Source organism: Pan troglodytes, chromosome 19 (genome assembly GCF_028858775.2).
Source record: "Pan troglodytes isolate AG18354 chromosome 19, NHGRI_mPanTro3-v2.0_pri, whole genome shotgun sequence".
Lineage (NCBI taxonomy): Eukaryota > Metazoa > Chordata > Mammalia > Primates > Hominidae > Pan > Pan troglodytes.
This window is the reverse complement of record NC_072417.2, coordinates 17,958,993-17,970,902: the sequence shown is the minus strand read 5'-3', so window position 1 is coordinate 17,970,902 and position 11,910 is coordinate 17,958,993. Positions and strand designations below refer to the sequence as shown.

At 52.4% G+C, this 11,910-nt stretch overlaps 1 protein-coding gene across 4 annotated transcripts; it reads right to left on the bottom strand.

The window, feature by feature from the left end:
* Positions 1-686: 686 nt before the first annotated feature.
* On the bottom strand, positions 687-11,877 carry CHRNB1 (cholinergic receptor nicotinic beta 1 subunit). 4 transcript variants are annotated; one of them, XM_511298.9, is made up of 11 exons: positions 11,743-11,877; positions 11,519-11,658; positions 10,815-10,859; positions 10,003-10,112; positions 9,794-9,902; positions 9,295-9,442; positions 8,467-8,676; positions 3,786-4,009; positions 2,842-3,014; positions 2,357-2,504; positions 687-1,717 (listed from the first exon to the last, which is right to left on the bottom strand). In XM_511298.9, exons 1-11 carry the CDS (start codon positions 11,798-11,800, stop codon positions 1,577-1,579), a joined length of 1,506 nt encoding a protein of 501 aa, XP_511298.4. In that variant the 5' UTR covers positions 11,801-11,877; the 3' UTR covers positions 687-1,576. The 4 variants fall into 4 exon arrangements, with proteins under 4 accessions (XP_511298.4, XP_054526807.1, XP_003315401.2 ...); XM_054670832.2 differs by lacking the exon at positions 8,467-8,676 and having other exon boundaries at positions 11,743-11,874; XM_003315353.7 differs by lacking the exons at positions 11,519-11,658; positions 11,743-11,877 and adding an exon at positions 11,314-11,461.
* Positions 11,878-11,910: the final 33 nt, after the last annotated feature.

Here is an 11,910-nt window from a genome sequence, read left to right as displayed (position 1 = left end):
TATCCACATTTTAAAAGCAGTGAACTAGTAGCCAGGCGTGGTGGCTCACGCCTGTAATCCCAGCACTTTGGGAGGCTGAGGCGGGCAGATCACGAGGTCAGGAGTTCTAGACCAGCCTGGCCAACATAGTGAAACCCCATCTCTACTAAAAGTACAAAAATTAGCTGGGCATGGTGGTGTGGGTCTGCAGTCCCAGGTACTCAGGAGGCTGAGCCAGGAGAATCACTTGAACCCGGGAGGCAGAGGTTGTGGTGAGCCGAGGTCCCGCCACTGCACTCCAGCCTGGGCAACACAGCGAGACTCTGTCTCGAAAAAAAATAAAAAATAAAAGTAGTGAACTAGTTCAAATTTAAAACTGTGCAGGCCAAACAAAAAACACACCGTTGCAACCTCTGATACATATCGCATAGTGCTTTTTTCCCATCTCCTGTGATCCCCAGACAATCCTATAGGGCATATGCTATCATTAGTTTCATTTTACAGATGTCGAAACAAGTACAGAGCAAGCTAGTGGCTTGTGTGAGCACCAAGGCTGGAACTTGAATAAAGGCCTTCAAAACGCTTGTTTTTTCTCATTACCAATGCATGCTTGTAGAAATAACTTTTTTTAATCCCAGAGATAGTACACATTACAAAACATAATAAATTACAGAAAGGTAAAAAGAAAACGACCACAAGACCCAACATGCAAACAATAAGCACTACTTTATTTCTATTTTTATTTTTTTACAGACAGGGTCTCACTATGTTGCCCAGGCTGGTCTCAAACTGTGGGTTTCAAGTAATCCTCCCACCTCAGCCTCCTAAGTCACTGGGATTACTGGCCTGAGCGACCATGCCCAGCTTATAAACATTATTAATTGCTGTATTTACTTCCGGAAATTTCTTTCCCCTATTCAACAAATGTTAAGCACTTACTATAGGTCAGCACCTGTGCGTGGCACTGGGGATGCTGCAGTGAACAAGACACTTTTTTTTTTTTGAGATGGAGTTTCGCTCTTGTTGCCCAGGCTGGAGTGCAATGGCGTGATCTTGACTCACTGCAACCTCTGCCTCCCGGGTTCGAGTGATTCTCCTGCCTCAGCCTCCCTAGTAGCTGGGATTACAGGCATGTACCACCACACCTGGCTAATTTTGTATTTTTAGTAGAGACGGGGTTTCTCCATGTTGGTCAGGCTGGTCTCAAACTCCCGACCTCAGGTGATCCACCCGCCTTGGCCTCCCAAAGTGCTGGGATAACAGGCGTGAGCCGCCGCGCCCGGCCAAGACACATTTCTTGACCTCATAAGGCTTATAATCTAGTTCCTGTTCTTTGTTCTATTTCACTGGCGACCTAGGTGTTGATACCCAAAAGAGCTTCTTCAAGATCCCAAAGAGTAAATCAGATGATACTGCATTTCAGGTGGGTCCAAGACACCTGCCTACCCAGCCCTCAGTCCAATGCAGTCCCCAGAAACGAAATAAGAGGCCCAGATTCCTTGTGAAGGAGTTAAGAGGCAGAGAAGGATAGGGCTTGACAGTATCACCAAACTCTCACTTCAACTGGCAGAGGGCCTGGGTCTTGACCCTCCAGTCTTCAAGGAAAGGGGTCTGGAGGGGGCAAGTGGTACGTGGCGTCCAGGAAGATGACTAGGGTCCCAACGCTGGTGAAGATGATGAAAGTCCACAGGAAGAGGCGGTCCACTACCATGGCCACAAACTGCCAGTCCTCCTTCAGCTGTGGGTAGGCAAAGGAAACTTCCTGAGCTCTGGGCCCAGACCCCCAGGGAAACCCCCCCATTTCCCCGCCCGCTACCCGCCTGAGTCCTCCTACCACTGGTTTGAGGCAACAGCCGGCAGCGCCAACAGGAGAGCGAGACTGCAGGCAATGCATGGGCATAAAGAACCAGTAGGTAAGCAGGGGGTGGGACCAAATGAGGGAGAGGTCCAATCAGAAACGAAAGCGAGGCCGGGCGCGGTGGCTCACGCCTGTAATCCCAGCACTTTGGGAGGCCGAGGCGAGCGGATCACCTGAGGTCAGGAGTTTCAGACCAGCCTGGCCAACATGGTGAAGCCACGTCTCTGCTAAAAATACAAAAATTAGCCAGGCGTGGTGGCGCGCCCCTGTCGCCCCGGGTACTCGGCAGGCTGAGGCAGGACAATCGCTTGAACCCGTAGGCGGAGGTTGCAGTGAGCCGAGATCGAGCCACTGCACTCCAGCCTGGGCGACAGAGCGAGACTCTGTCTCAAAAAAAAAAAAAAAAAAAAGCCAAAAAAAAAACCACACACAAAAAACGAAAGCGAGTGCTGGTGCGGAATTTGGGGGTGGGGCCAAGGTCGCCTAGGCCTGGCCTTGTTCCACCCCCGTTGGACATACCGCATCGTGGTCCTCCTGTTCCTGCAGCTGTCGAGCGATGTAGCTGATAGAGGAGACGACCTCCCGTAGCTCCGGAAGCAGGGCCACAGCCCGGTTTGGACCATCGATAAATCGCCGCAGATCAGGGGCAGACAGTTCAGGCTGGAACCTGGAAGAGGAGTGACTGGCCACGCCCAAACGCAAAGACAGCCAGTGCCGGCGACCCAGGCCCCGCTCCAGCTGCCTCCAACAACTTGCCAGTTCTCAAAACCCGAGAGCCCATCATGCTTTTCCCTCCAGCAGTGATCTCTCTAGCCTTGTGCAACTTCTTCCACCGCCTCTGTTTTAGTTCCCACCAACCCTCAAAGTGAGCAGCAGGAGTACTACAACTCCCATGATGCTCAACCACAGCGTCTTCCGGGAGCATGGGCCGCTTCTTCCGCACACTCTTCTGGGAACTGTAGTTCTCCCTCTCCCTTTTATGTGGGTAACGGGCGTAGCCCTACCTATTGGGTTTGGGGAAGAGAAAATCACTTGGCGGCTTCCGGATGAAATATTCATCTGTTCCCCGACCCCAGCCACTTCCAGGAGAAGAACAGTGAGGGGGCTCCGGCATCAGGTCTCTCTCGGGTTTGGGCCTTTTTAGACGCAGGTACAGCGGAAGTTTGTGAATGAAGATCTGCAGAGTAGAAGAGGCGTATTGGTGGGGGCTTTCATGCTTTCAGACCAGAAGGGAAACAGCCAACCACCCCACTCCACATGCCCATTCCCGCGCGTGAGTATGTGCGTGCATATTCTTCCACAAACGAGCTACACAAGGAAATGCAGCCACACAGACCTAAGAGCTCTTTAGTGGGTTGGGCCTGTCGCGGTGGCTCACGCCTGTAATCGCAGCACTTTGGGACGCCGAGGCAGGTGGATCACCTCAGGTCAGGAGTTCAAGACCAGCCTGGCCAACATGGTGAAACCCTCTCTCTACTAAAAATACAAAAATTAGCTGGGCGTGGTGGCGGGTGCCTGTAATCCCAGCTACTTGGGAGGCTCAGGCAGGAGAATCGCTGGAATCTGGGAGGTGAAGGTTGCAGTGAGCTGAGATTGTGCCATTGCACTCCAGCCTGGCCACAAGAACAAAACTCCATCTCAAAAACACACACACAAAAAAAAAAACAAAAAAAAACTCTTTAGTGGGTTGGGAGGTATCCCAACTGGAAAGAGAGGGCTTCCATTCTGATAGTACCTAACCCTAAGAATATTTCCCTGGGACCCGAGATGGGCAGTATTGATGAAGAGAGTATGGGATCTGTGAAATGATAATGATGGGGGCTAGCTTAACTGTGCAACATTTCAACACTCAACAAGCTTGGACACTTCAACACTCTGCCACATAGCTATAGTTCTCCCTATGGTCTGTAAAAGGAAAATTGGGGTTGGAGGAGGAGATCTTTCTTACCTGACGGACCCAAAGGGGCATTTGGTGGGTGTGGGGTGAGCGGTGGTGCAGGTTGAGAACCACGACACTAAGGATGACTGAGAAGGTGACGAGGACCATGGTAAACATGAGGTACTTGATAATAATGGGTACTGATAGTGAGGTCTCAGGTACTTTGTCAGCCAGCAGCAGCAGGAACACAGTAAGGGTCAGCAGGGCAAAGATTGAGAGCCCCATCTTCTCTCCTTGGAGGGCAGAGGGGAAGAGAGAAGGATTAGACTTGCCTGCAGGAAAGCTCTATGGCATAATCAGTGACCATGTTTCCAGGCCATTCAAAGACAGATTTCTACAGCCAGGCACAGTGGTTCACACCTGTAGTCCTGGTACTTTGGGAGGCCAAGGTGGGAGGATTGCTTGAGCCCAGGAGTTTCAGACCAGCCTGAGCAACATAGGGAGACCTCTTTTCTACAAAAACAAATTTGAGGCTGGGTCTTGCTCTGTCACCCAGGCTGGAGTGCAGTGGCATGATAATGGCTCATTGAAACCTCCACTTCCCAGGCTCAAGTGGTCTTCCCACCTCGGCCTCCTGAGTAGCTGGGACTACAGGTGCATGCCACCATGCCCAGCTAATTTTTGTACTTTTTGTAGAGACAGGATTTCACCATGTTACCCAGGCTGGTCTCAAACTCCTGAGCTCAAGTGATCCACCCACCTTGGCCTCCCAAACTGTTGGGATTACAGGCGTGAGCCACCGCGCCTGGCCTATACCTACTTTTAATTGCATGCAGATTAAGCAACGGATTAGGCAGAAATTTCTAGGGAAAGGGCAGTAACTTCTGTGTCATCAGGTGATTGCCAAAGGGGTGGTAACTCCCAGGTGTTTCCATGGCAATGGTAAACTGACATGGCACACTCGTGAGTATGTCTTATGGAAAGCTGCATCTGCCCTGTTCCTGTTCTAGCTGGTCCTCAATTTGGTCTGGAGTCGAGTCCCACCTCCTACATCACCACCTTGCTCTAAAGCACATTACCTTAGGTCTGAATTATTGTAAAGCCCTCCTAACTGGTCTCTTTGCTCCATCCTTTTCTCCCATGCTGACTGTTCTCAACCAAGCAGCCAGACTGCTTTTGTTAAAATATAAATCAAGCTGGGTGCAGTGGCTCATGCCTGTAATCCTAGCATTTTGGGAGGCCGAGGCGGGCAGATCACCTGAGGTCAGAAGTTCGAGACCAGCCTGGCCAACATAGCGAAACCCCATCTCTACTTAAATTACAAAAAATTTAGCTGGGCATCGTGGTGTGTGACTGGAATCCCAGCTACTCGGGAGGCTGAGGCAGAATAATCGCTTGAACCCGGGAGGCGGAGGTTGCAGTGAGCCAAGATCGCGCCACTGCACTCCAGCCTGGGTGACAGACAGGGACTGTATCTAAAAAAAAAAAAAAAAAGAAAAGAAAAGAAAGAAATAGAATCAGATCATATTATTCCTCTTTCCAGAACCTTCCAGTGGCTCCCCCTCTCCTGTATGAAAGCAGGGGTTGAGGGGGCTTCCAGGCCTGGGGTGGCCCTCTAGGACAGCCTGGTGTGGGTGGCGGCGGGGCTGTGGCCTCAGTGGCCCTGACTGCTGAGCATGTAGCTGAGCTTGCTGGAGTGAGGACGTCCTTGGGTGGGGGCATGGAGAACTGGCCCTGGAAGCTGCTCCAGGCCCTGGAGGGCCCAAGATTAAACAGCACCTGGCAAGAGAACCTTGCATAGCTGTCTCCAGGTTGGACAGGTGGGGCTTCAGGCCTGGAGATAAGGGCACACCAGGCCATGGTGTCCTGGACCAGAGAGCCCTGGACACCTGGGCTGCACCTGGCAGAGCTGTGCATGTGGCCTTCCTGGGCTCTTGGTGGCCAAAAGACCAACGTTAAAAAACATAACAGGCTGGGCGGGGTGGCTTACACCTGTAATCCCAGCACTGTGGGAGGCCAAGGCGGGTGGATCGTTTTAGGTCAGGAGTTTGAGACTAGCCTGGCCAACATGGAGAAATCCCATCTCTACTAAAAATAGAAAAATTACTCAGGCATGGTGGCGCATGTCTGTAATCCCGGCTACCGGGGAGGGAGGCTGAGGCAGGAGAATTGCTTGAACCTGGGAGATGGAGGTTGCAGTGAGCCGAGATCGCGCCACTGCATGCCAGCCTGGGAGACAGAGCAAGACTGTCTCAAAAAAAAAAAAAAAAAAAAAAAAAAAAAAAGAAAGAAAAGAAAAGAACCTGAAACATCCACCCAACACATGCCCCAGTGAAACTCACTTGCCTGTTCTAGCATGCCCAAGGCCATAGCAACTCAGACCAGAAGGCCAAGGGTGTTACTCAGCATCAGTGGTTCTGGGCCTTCCTGGGTCTAGAGTCCCTTTGAAACGCAGCTGGTTATGGTCTATAGGTCCTTCCCATGAGCTCCTTGACTTCATCTCCTACTGCTTTCCCCTCTGCTTACTTCATTCAGTTCTACTGGCCTCCTTTCTGTTTCTTGAGTACTCCTGACCTCAGGTGATCCACCAGCCCCAGCCTCCCAAAGTGCTGGGATTACAGGTGTGAGCCACCACGCCCAGCCTGCTTTCCTTCTTTAGACAAAGGATTTGATGGCAGAGAGGAGGAAAGCATGTTTTGAATACCAGAGTTAAGGATATCAGGTCTCTGAATCAGACTGCCACTGACCCAGGTTGGAATTGCAACACTGCCCCTCTCTAACTGTGTAATGATTTCAGGCAAATGACTTAAACTCTTTCAGCCTCTTTATCCTCCAATGTAAAATGAGAATGACAATTCGTTACTTACCTCACAGGATTGTTGTAAAGTTTAGAATTAGTACATGTACCATGTTAAATGAATTACCTTATAGCAAGTGTTCAAAAAAGAAAAACAAAAAACAACCCAAAACCCAGTGCTTACATAGAACTTACTGGGTGCCAGGCATAGTTCTATTAACTCTGTCAATCCTCAAAATAATTCTAGGCGGTAGGGACAATGGTTGGCCCACTTCCAGATCAGGAAACTGAGACACATAGGGATTAAGGAATTTGGCCAGGTGTGGTGGCTGACGCCTATAATCCCAGCACTTTGGGAGGCTGAGGCAGGTGGATCACCTGAGGTCAGGAGTTCGAGACCAGCCTGGCCAACATGGTGAAACCCCATCTCTACTAAAACTACAAAAATTAGGCAGGCATGGTGGGCACCTGTAATCCCAGCTACTCAGGAGGCTGAAGCAGGAGAATCGCTTGAACCCAGGAGGTGGAGGTTGCAGTGAGCCAAGATCACCCCACTGCACTCCAGCCTGGGCAATGGGGCAAAACTCTGTCTCGAAAAAAAAAAAAAGATTAAGGAATTTGCCAAAAGTTATCCTATTTTGCTGCCTCCTAAAGAAATGTTGACTATTACTATTATTTATTTATTTATTTTTTGAGACAGAGTCTGTCTCCCAGGCTGGAGTTCAGTGGCGCAATGTCGGCTCACTGCAAGCTCCGCCTCCCAGGTTCATGCCATTCTCCTGCCTCAGCCTCCCGAGTAGCTGGGACTACAGGCGCCCGCCACCACGCCCGGCTAATTTTTTGTGTTTTTAGTAGACATAGGGTATCACCATGTTAGCCAGGATGGTCTCAATCTCCTGACCTCGTGATCCGCCCGCCTCAGCCTCCCAAAGTGCTGGGATTACAGGCGTGAGCCACCGCGCCCGGTGGCTATTACTATTATATATTTCCCAGGGAGATAGGAGGTTAAAGGACTAGTGGGGGCCGGGCGCGGTGGCTCATGCCTATAAGCCCAGTACGTTGGGAGGCTGAGGAGGACAGATCGCTTGAGTTCAGGAGTTGCAGACCAGGCTGGGCAACATGGTGAAACCCTTTCTCTACCAAAAATACAAAAAAATCAGCTGGGCATGATTGTGGGCACCTGTGGTTTCAGTTACACAGGAGGCTGAGGTGGGAGGATTGTTTGAGCCCAAGAGTTTGAGGCTGTAGCAAGCCATGATCACACCACTGCACTCCAGCCTGGGCAAAAGAGCAAGACTCTGTCTCAAAAAAAAAAAAAAAAAAAAAAAAAAAAGGTCAGGCCCTGTGGCTCATGACTGTAATCCCAGCACTTTGGGAGGCCGAGGCGGGCAGATCATGAGGTCAGGAGATCGAGACCATTCTGGCTAACACGGTGAAACTCCGTCTCTACTAAAAATACAAAAATTAGCCGGGCGTGGTGGCGGGCACCTGTAGTCCCAGCTACTCGGGAGGCTGAGGCAGGAGAATGGCGTGAACCTGGGAGGCAGAGCTTGCAGTGAGCCAAGATTGCACCACTGCACTCCAGTCTGGGTGACAGAGTGAGACTCCATCTCAAAAAAAAAAAAAAAAAAAAAAAATTAAAGGAGTAGTGGGAGTCTGAAAGTGGGCAGGGAATGTTGGGAAAGGGAATGGGAGAGCTATCTAAGCCTGGAGGTTTGTGGTTCAGAGGAGTAAAGGCTTTATGGATTAGAGGCTAGGACTCCTATTAGGAAAGAGTTCCAGTTTCACTGAGCGGAGGAAAGGTGGCAGTCAACGGGAGGCAGAGCCTGGGCGGGATTGCTGAAGCCCAATCTATGATGCTTTGGATTGGCAGGAAAACCCTGCCTGGATTAAGGATGAAGAGGAAGAAGCTGAGCCAATGACAAAAGAGTAAGGAGCCCCTTCCCCCATTACCTGCATCTGGTGGCAGGTAGAAGACGAAGATGGCCAGAAGAGTGATGAGGATGCATGGGGCAATGACGTTGACCAGGTAGAAGAGAGGCTTGCGGCGGATGATGAGGTAGAAGATGACTTTCTGGCGCTGTCCTTCCCTCCCTCCCCTAGGATCGCCTGGAGGCTGGATTAGCCGAGAGGGCTTGTGGATAATCTCCCATTGGCCATTCTCTGGGGATGAGCAGAAGGAGGGGAACACAGATGTGGGAGCTGTCCTGCTTAGTGCCCAGGTATGGCTTGCTCTGCCACAGCCTAGACCTGAGAGGGCTGACTTGATGAAACTAGCTGTGAAAACTGGGCTGAGTAGCCCATCTCTAATAAACTTGGGCAAGTCTCAATTTCCATATTTTTATTTATTTATTTTGAGACAGAGTTTCGCTCTTGTTGCCCAGGTTGGAGTGCAGTGGCGTGATCTCGGCTCACTGCAACCTCCGCCTCCCAGGTTCAAGTGATTCTCCTGCCTCAGCCTCCCAAGTAGCTGGGATTACAGGTATCCACCACCACACCTGGCTAATTTTTTGTATTTTTAGTAGAGGCGGGGTTTCACCACGTTAGGCTGGTCACGAACTCCAGACCTCAAATGATCCGCCCGCCTCGGCTTCCCAAAGTACTGGGGTTGCAGGCATGAGCCACTGCCCCCGGCAATTTCCATACTTTTAAAATGTAGATAGCCATACCCATCCTGCTGACCCCACAGAGCTATATTGGGCATCACTGACAGTATATTTATGAGTCTGTTAGAAGCTGGAAATGATAGAGCCCATGGATGTAGGAGCCATGCCTACTCACCAATGAAAGTCCCTTCATGAATGTGGATTTCCTGATGCCCTTGCCGGTCAGGACCCAGGCCTGTCTGCAGGCTGACCTCCGAGCTGTCATAGCTGTAGGAGCTGAACACCATAGTGCAATTCTGCCAGTCGAAGGGGAAGTAGGTGACCTGGATGGAGGAGAGAGTCACTAGAGCTGCCAGAGAACCAGTCAGCGCTGGTGGAGTTTGGGAGGTCTTTGGGGAGGGCACAGAGAAGGGGAATCATGGAGGAATTGGAGGGTTATGAAGGGAAGCCATTAATGGGGGAGGGGTGGGGAGGGCGGTCACTGAGTAAGACTAGAAGTCAAAGAAAGTGTACAGAAAACTCAATGGAAAACCAGGAGGGTAGACGAGGTGAGGGTCATGGGGATTAGATAATGGGGGAAGGATGAAGGATGGGAGTCGCTGGGGAGTCAGGATGTCTAAGGAAAGGGAGGATTTGTAAGAGCTCCTTCAGCTTCCAATGTGGAGGCCGGAAACCTGGATGCTGCAGCTGCTGCGATAGATGCCCGGGGGTTGCCAACGCACGGAGCCGTCGGAGGACACCACGACGCTAATGTCCAGAGCCACGTCAAAATTCCCATCATTGCTGCAGAGAAGGGATCTCATCAGGGATCAGGCCCCGCGCCCGGAGGCCCCCCGTCCCCCGAGGCCCCGCGCCACCTCCCGGGCTTTGGAAGTTCTCCTACTTGTTCAGTAGCACCACGTCAGGGAGCCACACGGATTCCGCCGTGATGCGGAGCAAATCGATGCCGTCGTGCTCCGCAGGGTCCCAGCTCAGCCTGTAGTCAGTCCACTCCTAGTGAAGCAGAGGCTGAGGGGCTGCCCCGGGTTGGAGGCCGGGAGGGACTTGGGATTTCCAAAGGAAGCCCAGGAAGGGAGTGCAAGGAAGGGGAGCAGGACAGGCATAAACTGTGGGTCAAGGGGCCGGGGTTCTGGCTCTGGCTCCGCCTTCACTCGCTGGGATCCACATCAGCTAATTTCCCTTCCCCCGCACCGGGTTTCAATATTTTACTCTGTAAAAATGAGGAGGCTGCAGTAGCTAGCCTCTAAAACGGTTTTCAAACTGCAGTTCGCAATCCTTTAGTGGATGGGGAATGAAATTAGCGGCCCCAAACCAGTGTTTCAAAAATTAGAATGGGCCAGGTGCAGTGGCTCACGGCTGTAATCTCAGCACTTGTGGAGGTTTCCCCCGAGGCTGGTGGATGGCTCGAGCCCCCGCGTTCAAGAACAGCCTGTGCAACATAGTGAGACCGCATCACACACACACAGACACACACACACACACAGACACACACACACACACACACAAAATTGGAATTAAAAATGCATGGGGTGCAACTCCTGTAGTAAAGTTAAGTGTTGTTTCCTCGAGCTTTTGCTTCAGTTATAAACGTGTTATCTAAAGTCATGATGTAAAAAATATTCTTACTGGGCTGGATATTCAAGGAAATTGTCAAGGCAGAGGGAAGCCCTTTCCCACCCCGCGGGGTCTCCATACCAGGTCTAAGTACACCTTTGTGCTCATCTCTTCATCCTTCTCGTTCTAGAAGGGAAAAATTTAAGGCGTAAAGGTGAAGTAGGGTGGAGAGAAATGAGGGGGCTCGGGGGGCCAACCTCTCTCCCGGGAACGCCGCCCCCTTTTTCTGAGCCCCACCCTCTCGGGTCCAAGTCCACCTCCCAGAAGCGGCGTTAGTTTAAGACCTGCCTCTATCTCAGAAACACCTCTTCCTGCCGTCTACACTCCCAGCCTATCAACCTACCAGACCCGCCCCTGCCTAGCCCTCCGCCTAGCTCTGTCCCGGGCCCTGCCTTCAGCTCATAATCCACCCAGCCCCGAACCTCCACCCGCTGCCATTTATTGACCCCTGAGCACCAAGCTCCGCCCCACCCTGGGCACTCAGGACTCATGTGGCCCTACCTCGAGGTCCGTCCCCCAGCCCCTGCCTCGTCCCCAGCTCCACTTTAAGGTCCGATCACAGGTCCGTCCTTCACCCTACCCGGTTCTACTCCAGGCCCGTCCACCACCCACGGCCAGAGCTTGTCCACTGGTCTGATTTCGATCCAATCTTCACCAAAGGCTGGTCCATCTCAGCCTGGTCTCGTCCCAGGCCCCGCCCCCAGCCTGTCCCCGGTCCGGCCTTGCCTAAAGCCACGCCCCCGGCCGGTCGGCTGGCCTGACCTCCACCCCCCGCGCGCCCTCACCAGGCTGATGAGTTGCGCCAGGATGAGACCAACGCTGACCCTGACACGGTCTCCCACCTCCCGCGCTGGCCGCACGGAGCTATCATAGCCAGAGAAAAGTTTCTCCCGGAGTCGACCCTCCGCCTCCGAGCCGCGGACGCCTGGGGGAGGAGAGAATAAGTGCAGCCCTGGTGCCTGGCCACGACCGCTGGCCCCGTCACTGCCCCTTCGGGGCCTACACTTACCTGGGGCGAGCGGCGCCCCCAGCGCCCCCAGCAGCATCAGCAGAGCCCCTGGGGTCATAGTCTGGCGGCTCGCTCAGTGACTTCGCTCAGAGAGCCGCTGGGACCGCCAGCACAGGGGAAGTGACGAGGAGCCCGGGAATGTGCACCTGTTGCTGGGGGACAGCCGCC